This window comes from Heloderma suspectum, chromosome 1 (assembly GCF_057233095.1).
Source record: "Heloderma suspectum isolate Gila_16-S chromosome 1, 16-S_ref, whole genome shotgun sequence".
NCBI lineage: Eukaryota > Metazoa > Chordata > Lepidosauria > Squamata > Helodermatidae > Heloderma > Heloderma suspectum.
The window spans coordinates 64,416,617-64,439,472 of record NC_139458.1 but is presented as its reverse complement, the minus strand read 5'-3'; the positions used below and the strand labels follow the sequence as shown (position 1 = coordinate 64,439,472).

Genomic DNA, 22,856 nt, shown 5'->3' with positions numbered 1-22,856 from the left:
AACTCATAGGGTCAAGCTGTAAGATTACAAACCACAATCCTGTTATTTCTTGAACAGACACATGTCACAAGAAGAAAAAGGCCTAGCAAAAGAATCTACTTCCAAGTAGGGTTACCAAATTTGTATTTTGCATATGTCTCCTAGGCCAGTTTTCCTTAGCTGCCATGCATTTCTATAACAACCGCACAACTTCTTGCTCTCCACCTGAAGAAAGGGTGGATTCATTGAAAAGCCCCAATTTACATATTATACTGGTGGTGTGGGCCATTGCTGCCATAATACTAAAACACCACCATGTAGGTATAAACAGCCCAAATGTTGCAGGCATTTATTAGTACAAGCAACTAACAGTATGTAAAGGGGAAACCACACAGTTCAGAATAGCAACAGCATGTAAATTTGGATGCAATGTATAAATTAGTCCTGATGTTTAGGGATAGATGGAGTAGTGGCTTCTTGATGTGGACAGATTGATTGCAGCCACTTCTTCGACTGTTCTATAATCAGTGGCACGCAGAGGGCTTGTGAACCAGTGTGGCACTGTGGAAATGGTGCTGAGTTTTAATCTAGCAAATATGGGTCCACATTTTGGATTACCAAACTACAGACTTTTTCAGTAAAATAACTATAATTCATTCAGTTTTAATTTGCTGTCTGTAACCTTCCTTCCAGATTTATTTATTATATCACTTGCACGCAAAATAATCTAAACAGTATTCTCACCTAAGTAATTAAGTCTTTCATTTTATTTAAAAATAGATAAATCTTGCCCCTAGTATTCTTATTGAATTTTATGTAAAACCTATGCTATTGTGGGACAGCCATAGAAGAGTTTCCTTTTTATACCTTTCAAATAAGCTGCAAATACAAGCACATCCCTACTTTCTCTCCTCCTCTTCTGTATAAAAACACGGATAGCAGCTGTAGGCTAAACATACATGGAGATGGTGAAATTCAGATGATGAGGTTGGAATGCATTTTTTGTGGAACTAGGGCTCCTGCTGTCTTCCTGAAATCGTTTGGATGACAGTGGTACTGTTTCCAGAGTCCAGACATGTGTCATTATCATCGTCATCTGGCACATATGAAGTATCCTTTTTGGAGAGGGGTTACTATTTTTTCATAGATTAAGAATGTATGTCTTTTATATTCCATAACATTCTGAATTCTTTTAAAATGAAATATAGGCACTCCAGTTAGTAGAGCAGAGCAGCTATTCATATAGTTCTTTTGCTGTGTAACAACCTATTTTTTAATAAAGCCCTAGACTGTAAGTAGAGAATACTTGATGCCTTCCTCTTTGTCCCCACCTAAGAAAAGTGGTCTACAAATAAATACACACACTTTTCCAAAAATTTAAAAGTGTTGCTGTTATAACATTTTATATGCAGGAAGGTGAGTAAGTTGTGTAAATGTAATCATTTTATTCCTTCTATGAGTTACAAACAAAAGCGGATAAAGAGAAAATGACTCAGAAATCACTAACTTTATAATAACTGATCAGAGTGAGGAATAATTCAAACTGCCTCAGTCTACAACTTGTTTGGAAGTTTCTTGAGACCTAGTTAAGGCAAGTAGGATTGAGGTCTGTGACTTAAGGAGAGGGAGCATGTCATGATGAAAGGACCTCTTTACATGGGTATATACTGTTCTTGGGAACTGACTGAAAGATAGTCAGAGAACCAATGGGAGACCGTGCTGCCAGGAACAGCATTAACTAAGTCTGCTCAATTCTGTACTTGGGGAGTGGTGCAGTGTACAGCACACACTGGTTGAGATCTAGGGGAACATTGACAGCATCGTGTCTTGCCACTGGGGATGGGATGCAGAGTGGAGAACATGAAAAGCAACATAGAGGCAAACCCTCTGTGGGATTGGGTCTTCCATTCCCTGAAGATCCCTGAGGTCTGTGGACTCTGAAAACTAAACACCAGTGTACAAATGAATGCATGATCTTTCCAGGAATGATCATTCATTCTCTGTCTCTCTCTGTCTCTCTCTTTCTGTCACACATACACACACAGCCTTAAACTTTCTCTCTTCAGTGATTGTTTTTCCTTCTGAGATTTACTTTGTGTGCTCAATTTTTCCCCAGTGCATTATTACTATGGGAGGGAAGAGAGTAGTTTTTAGAACCCGATCTGTTATAAGGCAGCTAGCTTATCTCTGTCTTGGCTTAGATATTATAATATGCATTTACACCTACATAAAGATAATGTTGAACCAAATAGGAATTCAGCAACTGGTCAGAGAGGCACAGGCATAAATGGCTACATAGCTCATAAGGCAATAGAGTGTCAGGCATATTATTACTCTCATGCCTTCTGGTATGTGCCAAAGTGGCATGGCTGGCAAAAATCAGTTTGTAATTATTGCATTATATCAAACACTCAGGAGCTTAGACTTTATTTTGTTTCTCTGCAACTAGTTTTTCATTCACTATGGAAAGATTGATTAGGAATAGTAGGAATTGTTTAAAATACATTTATCCTCTTTTTAATGTTTCATATATAATAATTTGCTTTACTGATTTTAGACAGACTAAATCCAGTTCTGATGTTACTTGTAGTTATGTAGCTTGAATAACTACTGTGGAATTAATTCTAATTTTTACTGGAGTCCAGAATCACACCATATGTTCAGATAAACATTCTTTCATTCCTAAAGTAGTAGTCCTATTTGAGCTTTACAAGTCATACTATTTATAAAACGACTAGTCCTATTAAAACCCAGTTATTGATGATTTTCAGAATTTTAATTTGCACCTTGCTCTTAGTATATAATTTGCCACCACTAAAATATTTTTTTTCATGATGTAAATAGTGAGAGAGAGTTGGCGCTGGTAATTAATCTCTAATATTTTAAACTAGAGCAGTGCTACTGGCTGTGCAAACTTCAGCCAGACTTTGCAAGGTGAATCTGAATCAGAATATCTAATCGCCTATGGTTAGCCTTTTATCAAAATGAAAACACTGTATGGATCCTCTTGGAAGGCTACAAATATGCTTTACATGGAAAACATCACCAAATAGTCCTGAGTGCATACATAACCATATGCCTGGAGAGAAACAGGGGCTGTTCATTCTCAAGTCTCTGTAGTATTTGTGTGCCTGTCTGAGAAAGGCAGACAGGCTGAAGAAAATAAGATTTTATATCTACATGCATTATATGCATACATCCATACGGTTTTAGCAAAGAAGACAAATATCTTTATCTAGGCAATAGGCAAACAGACTGATTTCGAACTTGCACTTTTGGCATAGATTGTTCTTGCCCCTCCATCTCCAGGTACTGCTTTTCAAAATTGCCTGAGGCTACACTACAGCACCTCAGATCCCCAAGGCCCATTGCCTGGCTCCTAATAGCCACTCTCCATCTGTGTCACATGAACAGCTGATGAGATAGCTCCAGTGTCTATATTTTGGAGAGCACATCCACCCAGGTTAAAATGCTGGGGTTGCCAAGGAGCAGTCAGAAGCCATTAGTGTTTGTGAAAATTTGCCTTGCAGCAGTTCCTTGGCGTAGTGGAAAGTGTGCATGTGTGCGTGCGCACGCACGTGTGTGTATTTTTCCTACTAGGGAGGAGTTCTTCCAAAATAGTAGTTCTCCAAAATAATTGGCTTGTGATAAGCTGTGCGGGCTGGTGTCTTTTTCTTTGATCTCTCCATCTCTTCCATTTACCTTTTATTTGCTGCAAGTCAAAGAAAAAGAAAACAACGACTTATGGGTCTGACTCAGGTCCTTCAGCAGGTAGAAGGGAACTACTCAGCCTTGAGGCAAGGTGGTTGTAATGAAGTGGCCTGTCATTCTGTAAATAGTGAGGACCATCTCTTCTATGTGATGGAGAGTATCACATTGCAGTGAAAATGGAAATGTCAATAAAATTAATCTGCTCGCTCTTTGCTCCGGCTTTTTTGTCCCTTTAGTTAGGGAGGGTTGGGGGGGGTGTCCCCCTGCCCCCCTTTTTTTGCTTTTTTGAAGAGGTACCACAGGAAAGGTGTATGGGCACTACAGATGAAGGTGAAATAGAAATTAAAGTTTTGAGATAAACAGTTTCTGTGTAGCAGTAATGTGTTTGTTTTAGCAGCACTAAAGAACCAGAAGAGGCTATAGGAATTAGTTTGTGGGTCTATAGCATTCCTCAGGAAGCTATGGAGCATCTATCTCAGGCTACATTGAGCACAGAGTTTATTGTTTTAGGCTTTCTTGGACAAGGTTTTTACTTAGCATGGGATTTATGGCATTTACTGCTAATGAATGTCTATTCTTAAATTACAAAAACCACCGTCTCAGTGCAATTCCCAGATGTCCTTCCAGGACCTCGGCTTCTTAAACACCAGCAGGGAGCATAAACTCTCCACTTCTCTGTTTTCCTCTTTCGTGTGGCTCCGGGCTAATGATGTGTAAGGAAAACACAGCAATCTATAAAGTCTCAGTGCTGTCCCAGTATTCTTCATTTATTTTGCATTTGATTATGCCACAAGTCGGATCTTGTTTCTTTCCTTTTTTAAAAGTTATTAGTTCAAATATTAATGGAGGAATATGGCATATATTGCTTCTCTTGATTGATGCCTTCCCAAAAACAGGAAGACATGCTTGTATGAATTTTAAGAAAGTAGGGGTCCTGCAATGCCTTGCCAGAAGAGTTTTTCAGATACATAATTTAGATGCCCTCCAGGCAGGCTTTCAAGGCATTTTTGCTTGAGGGCAAGAAAAAATAACTATGACTGTTAAAAGTAAATGATTTTTGCTAATGCACAATTAATGCCAGGGAAAAGCACCAAAGAGAAAGATGTTGATGGAAAGTTCTGATTAAGCAAGCACCCTACCTTGATGTGCATCTTTTTTTTAAAGATAGAAGATAATGATCACTGACGCAGACACAGAAGTTTTCATGTCTTGTAAGTACTGTGTTCAGGGTCATACAAGGTATAAGTGTGTGCCTGTGCGCACGCACACGTACACACACACACACACTTGTATAGGGAGATGATAGCAAATGGGATGGGTTGAGCTGACAGTCTGTAATGTCCACTGAACAGTGACACATTTACTGTCACCTATGCAGAGGACCCAGAATATATAGACCATAGAACATTTAACTTGATTACCTATACCATGTATTCAGCATGGCTGCAAGGAATGTATTTACAGTATACAGGTTTTCTTGTGGCAGGTTTTCCCACATTGCATCCCATAATTGACAAAGAGGTATTGCACTATGTCAAGCACACAATTATAATTGAATTAATGATTTGTGTATATGTGAAGCATAAAATAAGTATCTGGACAGACATGATTTCTAATTTTTATATATCTATATCAGCATTCATGTTTAATAAGAAATGGAAGATGCCTGATACATTCATATATCATTGACACTTCATTAGTGCTTCAGTAGTTAATCTGATTATTCTGATTGGTTTATATTTCTTGTTTATTATCTCTCATCCCATTTTGTCTTTTAGGAGATGGTTTAGACAACAGTGTAGCCTCTCCCGGCACAGGGGACGATGATGACCCAGACAAGGATAAAAAGCGGCAGAAGAAAAGAGGAATTTTCCCCAAAGTAGCAACAAATATAATGAGAGCGTGGCTTTTCCAACATCTCACAGTAAGTGAATGCAAAAAAAGAAGTTATTGTTCACGGCTAATATTTTCCTTTAAGAAACTGTAAACACTATGTTAGGGTAACATTTTGGGCAGTTGGAAGTTGGTATTTCACTACGAAGTATATTTTGGAATCATTACATGTTATGTATCTTGATTATAAAGCACAGTCCCTAGTGCAAAATAGGATTCAGTTGAAGGACTACCATTTTACTTTGTTGTTTAGCAATGAGAGCATTTTTAATAATGTTTTCGGTGAGAGATCACAGACACACATAAAGATGTTGGATAGTTACCACTAGATGTTCAGACAGACTTAAATAACTTTTCAAGGGCCCACCCCAAACCTATTAGGTGGCTGATGTTGGTCAGAGTAAGTGTGAGATTCAGTTCTTTCTAGAGTTAAATGTATGTGAACAGCCCACCACCCAGGGCTCCTGCATGCTGGAGCTATGTTAGTTTTGGAACACACAGTATTACTATAGCATGTGTATTCCAACATACATTGCAAGTGAAGTCAGAGAATTCATTTGAAAATATTTCCTGTGTTGGTTTACATGTAAAATATAGAACTTAGTTTTTCTAATTCTTCAGTTCTATAGGAGATTAAAACACCTATTTTAAGATGCTGTTCAAGTCCATTATCTTAAAAGCTACCCATATTCACTTCTAGGAGGAAAGAGATTAAACCTTTGAAAAAGCAACACTTTTAGTAGCAATCTAGCTATATGCTCCTGTTTGCAACTGGCTTTATGTGTTGGTGTTCTGTTGACTATTACAGCTTTACTTTAGGCATCAAAATACATTTTTCCAGAAGTAGTAGCTCTCTTAATTTAACATGGAAATGGTAAAATTATTAGTTCACTTTTCCTCCCATTTTGTTTAGGCTAATGCTTAAAAGGATAGTTAAGCATATATCATTAAGCATTTTGTTTAGGCTAATGCTTAAAAGGATATATTAAGTATATATATAATTAAGCATATATCACATGCACAATGATTTACCTGTGATTATTAAAATTATACATTTCTCTGGTGGTAGACATTAGCTTATATTGTCAGGATTTCCTGATCAGGCACCTCTTTTATTTATGGTGGTGACAACTGAGCAGCTCTGCTAGCAGAACAGCTGAATGGTTTGGGTAGCGATAGATCCACAGTTCTAAACCATCATTTTGATGTGAGGGCATTATTAGCAAACTAAGGTGCATTGATCTGGCCTGTAGGGTCAGGATTAGCCAGAATAGCCAGTGCCTCTGTTAGAGCAGTGGTTATTTTTGCCTTCCAGCTATGGCCATTTCAAAGGTCAGGTGCCCTGTAGTACCCACTTGGCTCAGAGGAATTAGACAGAACATGAGTCTCTGGGCTGATTACTTAACCAAAGACAAAATAATGAGTCCTAAGCAAATACTGACTAATTGAAAGGGCTGTAAATCCATTACATATTGGTCAGGGATAATCAGGAGTATTTAATCACTTTTATCTATTCAGGAGCACTGAAGCTGCAACAGCAAAGCCCTGAACCTTGCCATGTGCTTATTATTCTCATCATTATCAAAATTACTTCACAGCTGTTCTTTGCTACATCACCTCAGCTGGAGATTTACTAACCTGTAAAATGTTTTTAATTTGGAAGTTGAGTGAGTGTGAGGGAGTTTGTTTTTTTGTTTTAGCTCAAGGAGGTGGTTAGAAGAGCAGCACAATGACACTGAAAAAACTTGGGGCTATGAATAATCCACTTTATTTCACAGAAGCTTGCATATTAATTTCTCTCACTAAGTCGACCACATCCCCATGGATTTTTGCCATTGGCTTTTCTTTCTAAAAGGGTGTGTGCAAAGTGTTCTGTGTATGCTTGCCAAAAGAATCATTTGTAACTTGCGTGTCTTGGATAACATCTTCCTGACTGTAGCCTTCTTGAAATTCCACCCTGTTTCTCTATCTCACACCAGATGAATTAAGGACATTCAATAGCTTTGATGAGGATGGTCCTTGCATAAGCTTTTTTTTTTTTTTTTAAAGCTCCTTTGCCATCTAGGTTTTAATGAGTTTGTAGGTGTTGAAAGATTTACTGTGCTATAATTCTCAGACCTGAAGACTGATAATGGAGACCTCTGACTTAGTGCAGTGAAAATTCAAAAAGATTTTTTTTGCCATAAACACATGCAGAGAAAGAAAGGAACTCTTTCTCTTAAATAGTCCCTTATTCTTGTTGCTTCTCAAACTAGCTTGTTTTTTCAAAATCTAACACTGGTCCAGCCATAAAGATAACTATCATGTATAAATATTGTTTGAGATAAATGTCTTTATAAAAAGATCCTATAATTTTAAAATGTTTTCCTTCACCACTACTCTAACTTTATTTCAAATAGGTTTGTCCACCCTTTTGTGCTCTGTGACCTGGTCTTGTATTACAATAATCCTACAATGTACCCTTTTTTCACTTTCTTTTAAAAAAGAAACTAATTGAATTATCTCATTATTTTAATTTGTTAAGCAAATGTATTTTACATCTCAGGATGTGTTCTTAAAGAAGGGGCTGCTAAAGCTTTGCCCCTTGAATGGCCTATTGGTGCATTTTGACATTCATGCATTCTCATTAATGAAAGGAACATAAAAGAACTCTGGTTGTATTTTTTTTTTTCAAACACCCAACCAGCATGGAACAACTTTTCCATAACCCACAGGGGTCTCTCTACATATGTTCTCAACTGCAAGCTATTGTCACCTATTCTGAATACCTCAAAAGGACAAATAAAAAATACTAAAGGCCAACTGTAGCAATTGTTAGCTGTTAGTTTCAATATGACAAAAATCATTAACCTCTGCTTCGCCTGGGAGGCAAGACATTTTTTCTTTAAACTAAACTCAGAAATTTTTGTGTGGTATGAAATGTCTGGGTAAAGCCATTCACTTCAAATTAATTATGCTAATTTAGAAAAATGTTTTTATGCAATAAATATTTTACAAAAAGGTAATACAGTTCACCTTAAGAACTACTTTGCTTCTCTATATTAGCTTAAATGACTTTTTGAACTTAGATGATAACTCTTCATGAATTAATTTGACCCATTGACTCTGTCCTTCATAATGTTGTTTCATAATTGTATGTATTACTTTTCCACTATTTCAGTTTTGGAACAGCTTCCATAATACTAACAATAGGCTACATATAAAGCTTTTTGTTGATAGAAAGCTCCATTGCTTGCATGATAGTTCTATCATATTCTCATTCTGCCACTGGGATCTGCCTTACGTTTGGTATTACAATGGTACAGGAAGATGAAAGGATCTGAGGATGAATTGCTTGGAAATGTGCATGCTTTTTCTGGATAATATCCAGAATTTGAGTGGGTAAAGGAAATCCTAGCCTGGTAGTATAAGCTTTTCAGTAGTACATAAAGATTATGATATCAGAAAGGTAAACCTGACATTAAGGCTGTTGTTATTTAACTTCAAAGATAGTTAAAGAAAAGGAACAGCAAGAAATCTGACCCATGCAGCCTTTATTCATAGCCTTGGAAAACTCCTTTTTCCCTCCATGCCAAACAGCCCTTTAGTACACTCAATTAGCCTCTCAGACATCTCTGCTTTCCTCCCTCAAGTGCTCCCCTATTTGCCCTGCAAATAACATATTTGATCATGGAATGAAAACAGGAAGTGCTTGTGTACAAAGACACCTCTTGCGCACACTGGTTGTGAGTGAAAGGTTTTCTTATCATAGCAGCCACAGACAAACTTGCTGCATGGTGCAGAAGCTCTTTGAAAATAGATGTACATAATCAGGCAGCAGTTGCAAAGGAAGGAACTATGTAATTCCATGAGTTTTTTACCTTTAGTCAGCCAACCTTTCCTGCAGGACAGACAAGAGAGAATTGCACATTCATTCCATTCAATCCGCTTCCTTTTAAATGTTGTCATGTATAGAGTTTAGATCTAAACATAGATGAATCTCTTTTGATACAAATATGTTTTAAGATGTTTATTGTTTTTTGCAATATACAGGCACTAATAAATTCCCTTACATCCTAGCCACCCTGACTTAAAAAAAAATTAAGTTGCTGTTGCAGAGTATGTTAAAACCTGGATTTCTGTTTCAGTTAGTTAAAAGAGTGCTACTTTTATTACCCAAACTAAACTTGCAATCTTGCCCTAGTCATGACTGGGTAATTCCCACTCAGTGTGGTTAGACGTGTATATATATAATTGCTTTCTGGATTGCAGCTTAAAATTCTTATCATATGCGATACAAAACGAATGCCACATATTGTGAGACTTTTATAGTTTGCCGTAATTCCAATAAATTTACGGATATTCTTCTAACTAGGCTTTCTGAAGGCTGCTACATGCTATCACTTAGATTCTGAAGTCAGAACCAGTTCATATGTACAGCCAGGGTTGGCTGTACCATGAAGGTTGAAGAGTAGAGATCCTCATAATCAAAACAGGAATGGGTGAAACATAATTAAAAGAACTGCATCATGTTTTTTTCCTATTTGTTTTTGTTCTCCAAACTATTCTTAAGTTCAAACTATTCTTAAGTTCAAACTCAAGCCAGCAGTCAGGCACATGATGATCAAGCTATCTTCTTTTTGTTTGGAATGTAGCCAGACATGTCCCGCCTATCTAGTGGGTCTGTTTCCTCCCAGCATAAGTTTTGCAGGTTAAATCCTGGCTGCCTGTTAGCTCCTCCTCCTTCCCTTTCTCTCTGCAATTACAAAAAACAGCAGTTGCCTTTTGGGCTGAGAAGAAAAAAGAGCACATTGTCTGTGTGGGAGGGATTTGTTATCTGGCTGCAAGCTAAACAGAGGTGGAGTAGCCTGGCTTACTCAGTCTGTCTTCCACCCCACCTGAGTTTGGCTGGCGTTTTGGATCCTGTTCCCCTGCCCCGTGTTGCATACCTAAGCAGCAGACCCATTCCCTTGTTTGTATGATAGATATTGACATCATTTGTCAGACTGCTCTGACATTTCAGTTCAGTAGCCTTGTTTTAAATTGATGTGTCCCAGAGGACAGGAATATCAGGGGTTCAGCATGCACCAAGTTTCATTTTTTGTGGCATGGAGAGTAGTGTCTTGGCATGCTATTTAACAATGTTAGAAAACCAGTGTGACACTCTGATGGTGAGGTAGAGGATGGTACAACCCTCTTCTCTTGTGAATAACCGCCCAGCTGTGAGTTCTCAGTGGTAGCTAGCCAAGACACTGACTTTGTAGCTTGCTACAAAATAAACTTCCCACTGGCTTACTTATAGGTCTGTTGAAGAAACAGTGAATTTCTAAAGTGAAAAGTGTGTGCTTCAAACCTTCCTGGATCACATCAACTGACGTCCTGTCCTGCCAGCTCCCTAATCCCAAACATATGGAGGCTGACTGTGATTATTCTGTGGTGAAAAGTAATCTGGGCATGATCAGAGGTTGTTACATCACATTTTCAGTGTTATCAATGGCATTGGAAATAGATTCTAATGCTAAGCAAACCCCTGGTGGACTATGGCTCAAAATGGCTAAAATACTCAGTTGACTGAATTTTAAGAAAATGGGGTTTGGTTTTTGACAGGTTGAATGGAGTAATTTTTAGGGCAGGGAACTACATATATCCAGGAACAAGTCCTCCCTGCCATTTTAAAAGCATTGATTTATTTGCTGTTTTGATTTTTGGCAAGACTATATATGTATTCTCCTAGCAAAATAAAGAAATTCAAATAATTATGCCATGTGGTATGGTTTTAAGTTCTAAATGAGATGTGCTTGGATTCACCTTTGTCTAGAATACAGCTTTGTCTAGAATTCATGGTCATGCCTGTCACATGGAAGCCATTCCCCCTTATCCATGACTGTTTTGTGAATAGATAATGATTCTCAGTGGAGAGACCATGGCATTCTGCATGGTTAAAGATACTCATACAGTTAGGATATCAGGGGCATAGTTACTCGCATCAGCCAAAATTGGGAATGGGCGCTCCAAGCCCCTGAGGGCACCTGGGCTTCCAGTGACAGAGATAGATCCAGGAGCACACCCAAACTACAGCCTGTTTCTTCAGGAGTACAACCCCACCCCAGTAGTGCCCATGCAAGGGTCCCACAGTTCACTGGAGCTGTCCAACTTCTGCTGCTCCTTGCTGTTGTAATTATTCATTTATTTACTGTATTTCTATACCACTTTCTGAAGCCAAGCAAGGTGGTTTACAAAACTTTCAGAAAAAAATCATAATCAAGTAAAAATATAGTGAAATATTAAAAACAGCCTTAAGAATCATAACAATTTAAAAAGCCATGATAAAAAGATGTGTCTTGACCTTCTGGTGCAGAGCAGAATAAGAGTGTTCTGTGTGGCTAATAGAGAAGCTGCCACAGTGGCTTTGCAGCAAAGGATATGAATGGCAGGGACAGCCCCGGAGGGAGACTCAGAACAGCCAGCATGTCAACGGCAGGAGCAAAGTAAAGTCTTTTCCATAGAGAACAACTTCCTCTCAGTTCTCCCACTTGCTATTCAGAAGGGATAGCCCATGCTCTTCCCATGAAAAGGAGGTCAACAGCAGCAGAAGGAAGACAGACACACTTGGTGTTCCCGGATGACAGGTCTACACACTTAAAAAAAAAAAAGATAAAGGAGCATAGGAGGGAGAAGAAGGGTACTAGTAATATAACGAGAGGCATTGAAATTATGTGTCTACTTCAAGGATTGGGAGGAGGAAGAGCAGCAGCAGTAAAAGCAGCTACAGTCACTTACTTGGTGCTGTAGGAAGGGGGTGGGTGCATAGGCCACCTCAGTTCTCCCCAGTTTTCATAGTTTAAGGGGGCTCACTGAGGACATCTCTCCTGAGTACCTCCAACATTCTGGAGCTGGCACTGAGGCAGGGTAAGGATGTGGTCTGGGCACCACCAGTGTCCCATCCCTGCATTAGACATGATTTTAGAACTGCGTCCTGGAATTCCTTGAAATGCTTATGAGTTCCTTAATGTGAAGATCTTTCAGGAAGATATTTGTAATGGCAGGCAATTTCTCTGAAAGATGAGCAAGGGGTCTAGGGAAGTGCCTCAAAAACGAACTTGCCTCTGAAGGATTAATCCATATTTTCCAGTTGTATTCATATAATAGGTACAGTGTTTGCTGTTTTGTACTAAATGTATGCCTAGTGCTGGAGTTTACATAACAGCTGCCCCACTTTGGCTGGTACAATACTGATTTCATTTCTTCACTTTGTTATTGTTTACTGAATTTTAACCTTCTGAGATCTTAGTGTGTTGGAAGTTAGATAATTTATGGCGTATAAATGTGTAAAATAGGTTTTCTGGATTGTAGGCTGGTATATTTCAAAGTTAGAATTTCACAAGAAATACCACGAGATTCTATGGAAGTGGTTCACTCCTTTGACTTGCTCAGTACCATGTTTAAACATCCTTTATTCATTTAGGGTGTAGTCCACATTGGAATATTTTGCCATTGTTCCATCACCAATACAGTTTTTAAATTCATGTATAACAATGTCAAATGAGGATGGATATGGGTAGTCTTATCATAGTTATCCAGATGTGTCTCAGTTTTACTACAAAAACAAGATGGTTTTGTAGGACAAAGATCTATGTATCATGCAACATCTTGTTGAGAGAGACAAAGACAATGAATATGTTCTTTAAGCTCTGTATTGATTTTTGTGCTAGACAGAGGAAAACGTCTGTGAATTGTCTGAGGATGAAATTTATTTAAGACTACCTGAAACTGTTTAATTTTAAGAAATAATGTCACAGGGCATGAAATCACATTATGTGATTCATTTTTAAATTACATATGTTATCCTAAGAATTTCTATTATGCTTCAATGTTTCTAATTATCTACAAGTTCAACATATTTTAATGCATAAGTATTCCATAATGTATTTGGGAGCATGTGGACTGGTGTTTCAGGAGGTTGCCAGGTTTCAGAGATACTTCTTGATTTATTTGTGTTTCAGCCTGGATGTCAAGAGTTCGCATCCTCATTAGCTCGGTTGCTGCCTACACATGATCTCTGGGGAAAAACATAGAGATCGGTTAAACTGAGCATGGGTGCAATGCCTAAATGTGGAGGTTTCCCATATCTCCCTTCACCATGAGTGTGCTGATGAGGGGGTGTAGCAGAGAATGGGAGATCCTGGCATGCCTCCCGTAACACACAAAGACATCCATCTATCCTCTCTTTGTCTGTCTCTCTGTCTCTGTCTCTCTCTCTCTCTCTCTCACACACACACAAACACACACCCCACTAAAATTCCTCCTTCCACAGTCTGTTGGCCAACGGAATGACATCCATCACTACCCCTCCCCCTACAGCCCCCCCATCTGCTCTGAAGGTTTGTGGAACCCTTCAGAACAGATTGGGGGGGGTGCAGGGAGGAGGAGATGAAGGGAGAGTTCCATTGCATGACCAGAAGTATGTTCACACATTGGATATCACCAAAATGGCTTTTTTAAAATGGCAAAAAGAGCTCAGCAATCCCAGCAGAAGAATGCAAATAATGTCAATGCACAGCTGAGCAGTTATTCAAAGTTTCAAATTTCAAAATGCAGTTCCATCCTGAATATTGCTTGCATGAAGTCGCAGAATGCATGGACAACTTTTTGCATATTTGCAAGGAACACAAGTCAAACCTTACCTGTCTTCCGAGAAATTTTCACCTTTGCTATGGGGGGGGGGGAACCACACAAAATACTTCCCTTTCTCTCTTTAGCAGGTGGTTTTATAACACAGCTACAAACTGCAAAGGTTCAATCTTCATGAAACTGGAATTTTTCATCCTTCCTCCAGCAGTTCTTGCAGAAGAAGGAGCTGCATTTGTACACATTTCAAAGCCGATTGCAAAATGGCTTCTTCACCACTGGTTTAATGGTAATGAAGGTTCTGCTGCACCTACATGCTCCCTCCTTCCTGCTCCCTCCTTCCTTTTTCCTATGGATCAGCAGTGAACAGCTGAGCAGCATGGAAAAGGGAGCAGGATGCAGATGAAGTGCAGCACAGCCCTTCTCCTTGATGCTCAGTTGTTCCCTGCTAAACTTGTGATGGACAGGAGGGGATCCAAAGGACCAGATGAAATCCCAGGCCTGTTCTACACTTCCTATTCTGTAAAGAATGAAGGCTGTGTCAACTCTCTATTTTTATATTCTTAAAATTAAAGGGACAGTATAAAATGTGACGGTGTGGGATGCACGCAGCAGTTCATAGACTGTGCTTCAACCAAGTGGGAAAATAGCTACTTCAAGTGGGGAAAATTAACTCAAGATAATCCTTGAGAGTAAATATTTTATCCCAAATATCTTACAGAGGAGAAAAATACTTGTTAGTATACCAACCCCTTTAGCACATGGACCAGTATATTATTTCTAATACTCCTAACATAGAAATAGATAAAGATGGAGTGAGAGGGAATTAGCACTTGCCAAATAGGGGGAGATCACTGTAGGAATGGCAAGACATGGTTTTGAAGGCATGCACAGGGGTGCTCAGGTGGTGGTGACAAATGGTGGGTCACAGAAGCATGGAAATTCAGAATAGTAAAAGGCACAGAGAAGGAAAAGGGGTCAAAATGATTATAATTAAGTGGTTTCAAAAGAAAAGGAATACAGAGGATCTTATTTCCTGGTTGATCATGGATGCTTGGAAGCTCACAGAGGGTACCTTTTTCCAGTTCAGCATCGATGGTCAGTGTTGCTTAAACAAGCTGTGGTGGCTGGTTTAAGCCTCAGCACGTGCTGGTTCATGCTGGGCATCATTTGTCTAATTACCCACCCGGGTGCAGCTTGTTACGTTGTCCAAACCCAGGCAGCGTGGCTAGTTTGATGAGGAGACAATCCTCAGATAACTCATGGCCTATTGTTGGGTTATTTGAGGGTTGTATCTCCCTTAAACAAGCCAAGCCACCCAGGTTTGGACAACATGACAAGCTGTGTCCAGGCGGATAATTAGGCAAAAGGTGCCTGGTATACACTGTAGTTTAAATAAGCCATCATGGTTTGTTTAAGCTGCAATGAATGTGCCTCTGCTTCCTAGCGTTGGTTACAAATTCAGAATGGGTAATGAGCTCAATCTGAGTAGGCGCCATTGATTACCATGTTGACCAGAAAGAGCCACCCATGTGATATATTCAAAGTTGTTTGGGGTCTTGGTACTCACAGTGATGATGAGGAGACTGAGTGGATGCTTAGCCATTCTTAGGTATCCTTGAGCCAAAACAACTTGGTCACAGAAATAGATTAGGGAGCCTAAAGATGAGGTGTCTCCTTAGACCCTGGCTGTTGTGAAGAAATATAGAAAACAGGGATAAGGGTAACTGAAGAGAGAGGTCCTAATTAAAAAACTAAAAAGTGTGGCTAAGAATGTGGCTGCACTTAACTTGAGGGCCTTGTGACCACCTCAGCACGACTTCCCAAATTCCCCACTTGCCCACCAAACCATTGAATATGGAGTCAACAGCTCATACAGAGGGTGCAGCTTCTGCATAGCACCGAGCTCTAGCAAGTAATTTGGGGACCTCATGTGGTATGCTATGTCCCAAATGATCCTGGCTGAAAAGACTCAACGGGTGCTTCACCTAGGAATGAAGCGGTATCTAGGTATATAGGGTGACATGATCTATCTAGGCAAACAGGGCAACAAGATAGTTCAAGAGGAGTGAAGAAGGACTCTAGGCTGGAAACATGGGGTAGACACCAGAGTAGAATGGGGAGAGTGCTAGGAAAGGATCATGAGGAATGGGCCTAAGAGCCAAACAAACTCCAAGCAGTTTTTAGAGCAGTGCAACAGCAGGTCTTTCCATGCCGAGTCCCACAGTGAAAGAATGTTCTGGGTGCCTGAACTCAAGGGCAGTTACAGACTTCAAAACAAAAAGTACAAAGGCTATCTATCAGTCGCTTTGGGGCTGGACTCAGGATGGGGGAGAACAAAATGATTCTGGAGTTTGAAAGGAGACCTCGTAGAGGCTTCTTGATGTTTGATAGAATTAAAGCTAACTGACTGAGCATAACAGAAGCTATGCATCTAGGAGACAGTTATTTAGAAGTATGCAGAACAAAAGGCATCATAAAGGGTGCCAAGGTGGTGCTTTAACCAGATGATCTATCTTGGGGCTGTTTGAAGACTGGCCAAGGCTCTCAATGGGCCAATTTAAAGGTACCCTCATGCACTGTCTGACGGGGGTAGTGACTTGGAAGTCAGATAGGCATTTGCATGTACCTGGATTTCCAAGGGAGCAACTTCTTTTAATTTAAACAGTGGAGGATACACATAGACCATTAGGTACTGGCTACCTTGCTATCAGTGTGGTGTAGTGGTTAGAGTGTTGGACTAGGAATTGGGAGATCCAGGTTCTAGTCCCCACTTAGCCATGGAAGCTCACTGGGTGACTTTATGTTCTGTTCTCCCATGCATCTATATCATATTAATATTATAGTAAAGGAGTGCAGCAATTTGATATGTTTCCCTTCAAAGACGGAGAGGAAGTCATTAGCACTTTTCTGACTCTTCTCTATGATTTATGTCTCCTCCCATCTTGTGAATGAACCCAATAAACGTCTTTCTAGATTAGCCACTGAAGTAAGGTATAGCCTGTGTGGTCTAGCAGTTGGATTTTTGGTTCTGTGGACAAGTCACTGGTGCAGTTCAGACTTAACAGGAAACTATGCTTTTCCACTATGTAAATTAGCTGTGGCAAACTTTGGGCCCACACAGCCCCTCTTCCATCTCCGCTTCTTCCACATGCCAGAGGAGATTGAAAGCACCTGCTTCTAGTTTGAAACTAGCCATGATTCCCTGTTAATGTCTGAGATCAGGAAACTGGTTTGTTTAAAGTGTGGTTTCAAACCAACCCAGGATCTGAAACCATGGTTTGATCCTGGGTTGTTCTCACTAACCATAGTTTAAACAAATCATAGTTACCCAAATTCAGACATCACTTGATTTGTGGTTTGTTTAAACTGGAAGCAAAAGCTTCTGATCTCGTTCCCTGGCATGTGAAAGAGGAGGAGAGGGCAGCAGGAAAAGTGTGAACCTGAAGCTCACCACAGCTGATTCATGCACTTGAAAGCAATGGTTGCCCATTATGTCTGAATGGGACCATTATCTCTGAGCCCTCATGAGTTGTTGTGAGTGCAAAATGTTGCCCTCTTAGAAAGGTGAGGGCTTATTATTCATTTTATTTTATTATCCAGATTTATATACTGCTTTCTACTGATTTATCAAAGCAGTGAGCATGCAGTATCATTGCCATCAAAATACAAATACAGGGTTAAAAAGGATACATTCTAACTGGTTTGATGTCACTTAAGCTTACTGATGGAGTATTGCTGTATGAATTTTAATCATATGGCACATGGGGCCATCAAGCACAAGCCAGTTTTTAGACCTCACTGATCAGGAAAACATATGCTATTTTCCTGTGTAACATTAAATAGAATATTAAACATTTTAAGTTGTTAGAATGATAGCAACCAAAGCACATGAAATATAGCATTGACTGTACTGACCACCATAAAATTACTATAAATGATCAAGTTAGAAAGCAAATCAGTAGCGTTGAGCCTTTGGTTGCTATTGGCAAATACAAAAGGCACGGAGAGTCAGGAATTCAGTTTAGGCATTAATTGAAAAAGGAAAAGAATGTGTAGGTCTAAGAGTTCATGTACTAAACACTCCAGCAAGTATTAAAAATATCTACAAGAATTCATCAAGACCTCAGAGTCTATAAGGTAAAAGGGGATCAAATAAAGCATATGCAAATGTGATTGTCCAGCTGCTTTTAAACTCCAGGAATGTTATATTAAGCGCTTTGCAATTCTGTCTTGCATGATCAGGTCATAACAAAACAATGTTCAACTTTTCCGTTATGGCTTAGGTTATATTAATTTAAAACATCGTTTGATTTTTAGGGGTATTTTACATTTGAATTCATTTCTGCAGCCTGTTAGTGAGTTTGGGATACACAGATGACCAGTCCTCCTGGGGAGTAGCATATGACAACAACAAACCCTGGAAATAGTTACTCTCAAGACATCATCATAAGGTTCTTAATAGCCAGTTCATACAACATGACCACATAGGGAACCTGGGTACAGGGTGCAGAAGCCAGCCGCAGTGTTGCATAGCTTCCTCCCCAATACACATAACCTGTTCTGAGAACGGGCGACTAGTCACAATCACTGACTTTGATGACATGCATAGTGAGGAAGGATATGAGCCTAAGGATCAGTGCTGCACTCTGCCCTGTTGAAATCCTGTGTGCCCAGGCAGAATGACAGGCAGTGTGTGAACTGAATCTTGCAGCATAATCCTGACCATGTGAACTCTGAAGTATGTCCCATGTTTTCAGTAGCATTTACTTCCAAATAAATTATGCTTAGAATTGCAGCCTAGGGGTAAGGAAGACATTATGGCTGAATTAGTGGAACCTAAGTTGTTAGTTAAGGACTGACACTTTGGTAGTCCACATTTAAAAATATATTTGCAGTAACCAAATCATTCAAATGGCACCTTATTACATTATTGTGATGGACAGAATGGCTTTAATTTATCTAAGCACAGGGACATCCCACAGAAGGAAAAGGTGGTGGTGGCGGCGAGTCTGTTCTGTTATGATGTTTGGCTGCTCCCATTTTGTAAACATTTACTACCAACCAGTGGAGGCAGGTGGCTCTGATGTCAGTGGGGTGGTGAATCCACTCTGAGTTTCAGTCAGAACCAGAGTTCTGACTGGTTCTGACTGAAACCAGGAGTGGATTCACCACCCCACTGACATCGAAGTCACCATCCTCCACTGCTACCAACATGATCAAACTCCTAGGATACCATCAGTGTAAGTACCTCTCCTAGTACAGTGGATACATTGGCAGAAAACACATTTTGATCCCGTATAAAACATGGATTTAAAAAAGTACCTCTTGTCTTCTATAATAGCTTGTTGCTATTCTGTTTTGGTGAATTTTTCTAGCGTAAGCAATTTTTTGTGGTGGTGGACCACTGCCCACTGTTTTGTGTTCCTGTTCTCTTAGTACCTATACATGGTCTAGGTTTGTCATAAGAACATTTAGGAATCTCCTTTTCTCTATGCAAGTCAATAGACTGAATTTATCACTAACCAATTGTAAGTTCTCAATAAGCTTTGTACAGCTTATTATATTTATTTGCTTTGAGTTGTGAAATACATAGTTGAAAAACAGAGGAGGGGAAAAAACAGTGAGATACTAAAGTCTTAGTTAAAAAACAGAGGAAGAGGATAGATGCAGGGTTAGTGAGATAATAAAAAAGTGATACTTAAACTCCAAAGATTATTACTACTTCTGAAAGTCACCATCCTGTGAGTTATAATAACCTATGTATTTTCCAAGGGCTCAATGGTTGGTTGTCTGGCTTTGAAATGTATAAAGTGCTTGAAAGAGTGAAGCTAAATGTGTCATGTCCCATTTTAATGGTTAGTTCACTCTGTTATTACTACTGCCATTATAGCTATTACTACTACTGCCATTTTCTCCATCGGTACGATCAGCCACTAACAGTGATTTCCTTAGCAGTCATGATGAAAAGACCTGAGCCTTGGTTATTGAAGTCTTTCTCTTATTTTTCTAAGGAGGTTTTTGCAACACCATAACATGCAATACCATTGCTGACTTAAAAGGGATTTGAATTTTTGTACATCTGGGAAGCGAAGTTCCCATGTCACAGGGAGACTTAGGAGTCAGAATTCTAAAAACTTGCCAGCTACTTAAATGTCAGATTTTTTCCCCTTTTTCTGGAGCCTGCAGTGATTTTAATGGATTTCCAAAAGTCCCCTCTAGCATAATATTGTCATCTATGGGAATACTTTTGGAGTTGTTCCTTGGGTAGCATACATATTGATATCTTAACTTTGAACTAGTCGCCCATGTGGATTTTTCAGAAGAGATGGGAAGCTAGCATCCTCTGTCCTGCATAAAAGATAAATTTATCTTTTATGAAAAATCTGTGTGGACATTTTCCATCCACGCATCTAGAAGGGAATGTTTCCAAAAGCATTCCTGCATCAGAGGCAGCCACTGTTATAATGGCTTTAGTTCCAACTGAATATTGGTAAGCTCCTGAATGATAAACTTTTTAGTGCAGGAAAACACAAATGCATTTACATGTATAAAATTCTGAAGTATAATTTGAAAATAAATGTACTGTGTAAGCAATCTAGGGGTTCTAAAAACACCTTTTTCTGATATCCTCTTCTATTTTTCTTTTTTTGCATGCTTCCTTTCATTGTTTAGTTTCTGCTGACTTACACATGAACAATCTAAGGCACACAGTCAAAAGGCTTATTTTGCAAGAGGGTTGGTTTTAATGTTTCGCAGTTATGATAATAAACCCATATTTACTTGAAGTTCTTATATGATTCCATAGGTTTCTTCTGAGTGGTTCAGGTTCTTTTGGGTTCTGGCCTGGTGGGAAATTTGGTGGTACCATGTTGTGCCATGTTGGCAAGATATACTGAAGAAAAAATCACTCGTCTCCATCACAACTTAGGTTCCACAGTTAAGGCAGAAAAATCTGTGGAGGTGTCCAGGATAATGCCTAGTTAATTATCGTTGGATGACTTTCAGTTTTTAGGGCCTGAAAATGCAGATAAGCTGCCTGGTTAACTTTGACCAAACTCCTGTTTGCACAACCATTTCCCCTTATGGCTTATTGCATTTAGTAGGGAGGAGGTAACAGGCTGGATCTAGAAGGTTATGAATTCCTCCTTCCTTCAAGAGGGCATGGTCAAAGTCGTCCTAAAGGAAGATGGTAGTGAGACTACTTCTGGAAAAAAAAAACCCACCATTGGACCTGAAAGATCTGAATAATTATAGGCCTGGTGGCTAATATCCCCTTCTTGGGCAATGTGCTTGAATAGGTGGTAGCTGATCAGAGCCAAGCACTCCAGATGAAACAGATTTTCTAGGTACATTTCAATTAGGGTTCAGGCCTGGTTTTGGCACTGAAATTGTCTTGGTCGCCCTGTAAGATGACCTTTCCCAGAGATAAACAGGGGAGTATGACTCTGTTGGTTGTCCCGGACCTCTCAGTGTCTTTCAGTGCCATGAACCACGGTATCTGTCTGAGTTAGGTGTGGGAAGTAACAGCTTTACAGTAGTTTCACTCATACCTGGATGACAGTTACCAGAAAGTAGTGCTGGGGGATTTCTGCTCAACCTCATAGCATTTATGCTATCTGATCCCTCAGGGTTTCACCTTATCCCCCATACTATTAAACATCTACATGAAACTGCACAGTGAGGTCTTCTAAAGATATGTGACCTGGTGTGCATGACATGACAACCCATGGTGGTTTGTCAGCTTTGTTTTTGAGTGACTTGTCGTGACATCAGAACCCAGCACGGTGGCTTCAGCGTGGTTTGTTAACCATGCACAAGCCTACCTGAGAACCCATGGCTTCTTGTTGGATTGTTGGAGCTGGCTTGTTTTCAGAGTGGCTTGTTGTGATGTGCGAACCTGGTATGATGGCTTGTGCGTGGCTTGTGCCAAAAGGCTACAGATTCACTTGGCAAGAGTGGTAGAAACCCCAACTGCTCCACTTGCTGCCTTGAAATCTTGCTAGCCATATGTCAGGCTGGCAACATCTGCATGTGTGATTCCCCTTCACGTTTGTGGTCGCTGCTTGCTCTGTGTAAATGGGAAAATTGCATGAATCGAGCAGCGATCAACCATCAGCCATAAACCTATAGGCTAAAGCATGAACATGCAGATTTGGGGGTGATTTGTACTTTTTAACTCTTTTTTTCACTTTTGGGAAGATTTGCACAAATTCACATCAACTAGCAAATTAGCACAAGTAGAACTGAATTCTTGGGCAAAAAATCGGATTCCATCAATGAGTGGAGGATGGAACGAAAGACACCTGACAATTTGTGAAACTCAAAATCTGTACATTCCTAGTTTTAATCTTCTTTAACAATTGTGCTGCAAAGACCATTGGGATACGTGCCGGGAGTGGGCAGGAGGACCAAGGGAGAAACAAATCATGGTAAACCAAGGAGTGGGTGATCATCTGACAGGAGCAGCATGGATTAGTGATGGATTAAACAAATCTCCATGGCTTGTTTTCAGAGTGACTTATTGTGACATGCCAACTTGCCCTAAGAGTGAAGTGCCATCACTATGCTGATGATATGTATGTAGCTCTATCTCTCTTCTTTATCAGAGCAGGGTGAGGCAATAGAAGTGCTTAATCTGTACCTGGCCATGGGAATGGACTGGA

The 22,856-nt window shown here is 39.7% G+C and overlaps 1 protein-coding gene across 9 annotated transcripts in view; it reads left to right on the top strand.

Moving 5' to 3' along the window:
- MEIS2 (Meis homeobox 2) overlaps positions 1-22,856 on the top strand; it is a 347,329-nt gene that overhangs the window by 71,787 nt on the left and 252,686 nt on the right. For all 9 annotated transcript variants that reach the window (XM_084844570.1, XM_084844562.1, XM_084844578.1 and 6 more), the window contains one exon: positions 5,469-5,614. In XM_084844570.1, the coding sequence (XP_084700696.1) occupies positions 5,469-5,614 (146 nt within the window). The remainder of the gene's footprint in view (positions 1-5,468; positions 5,615-22,856) is intronic.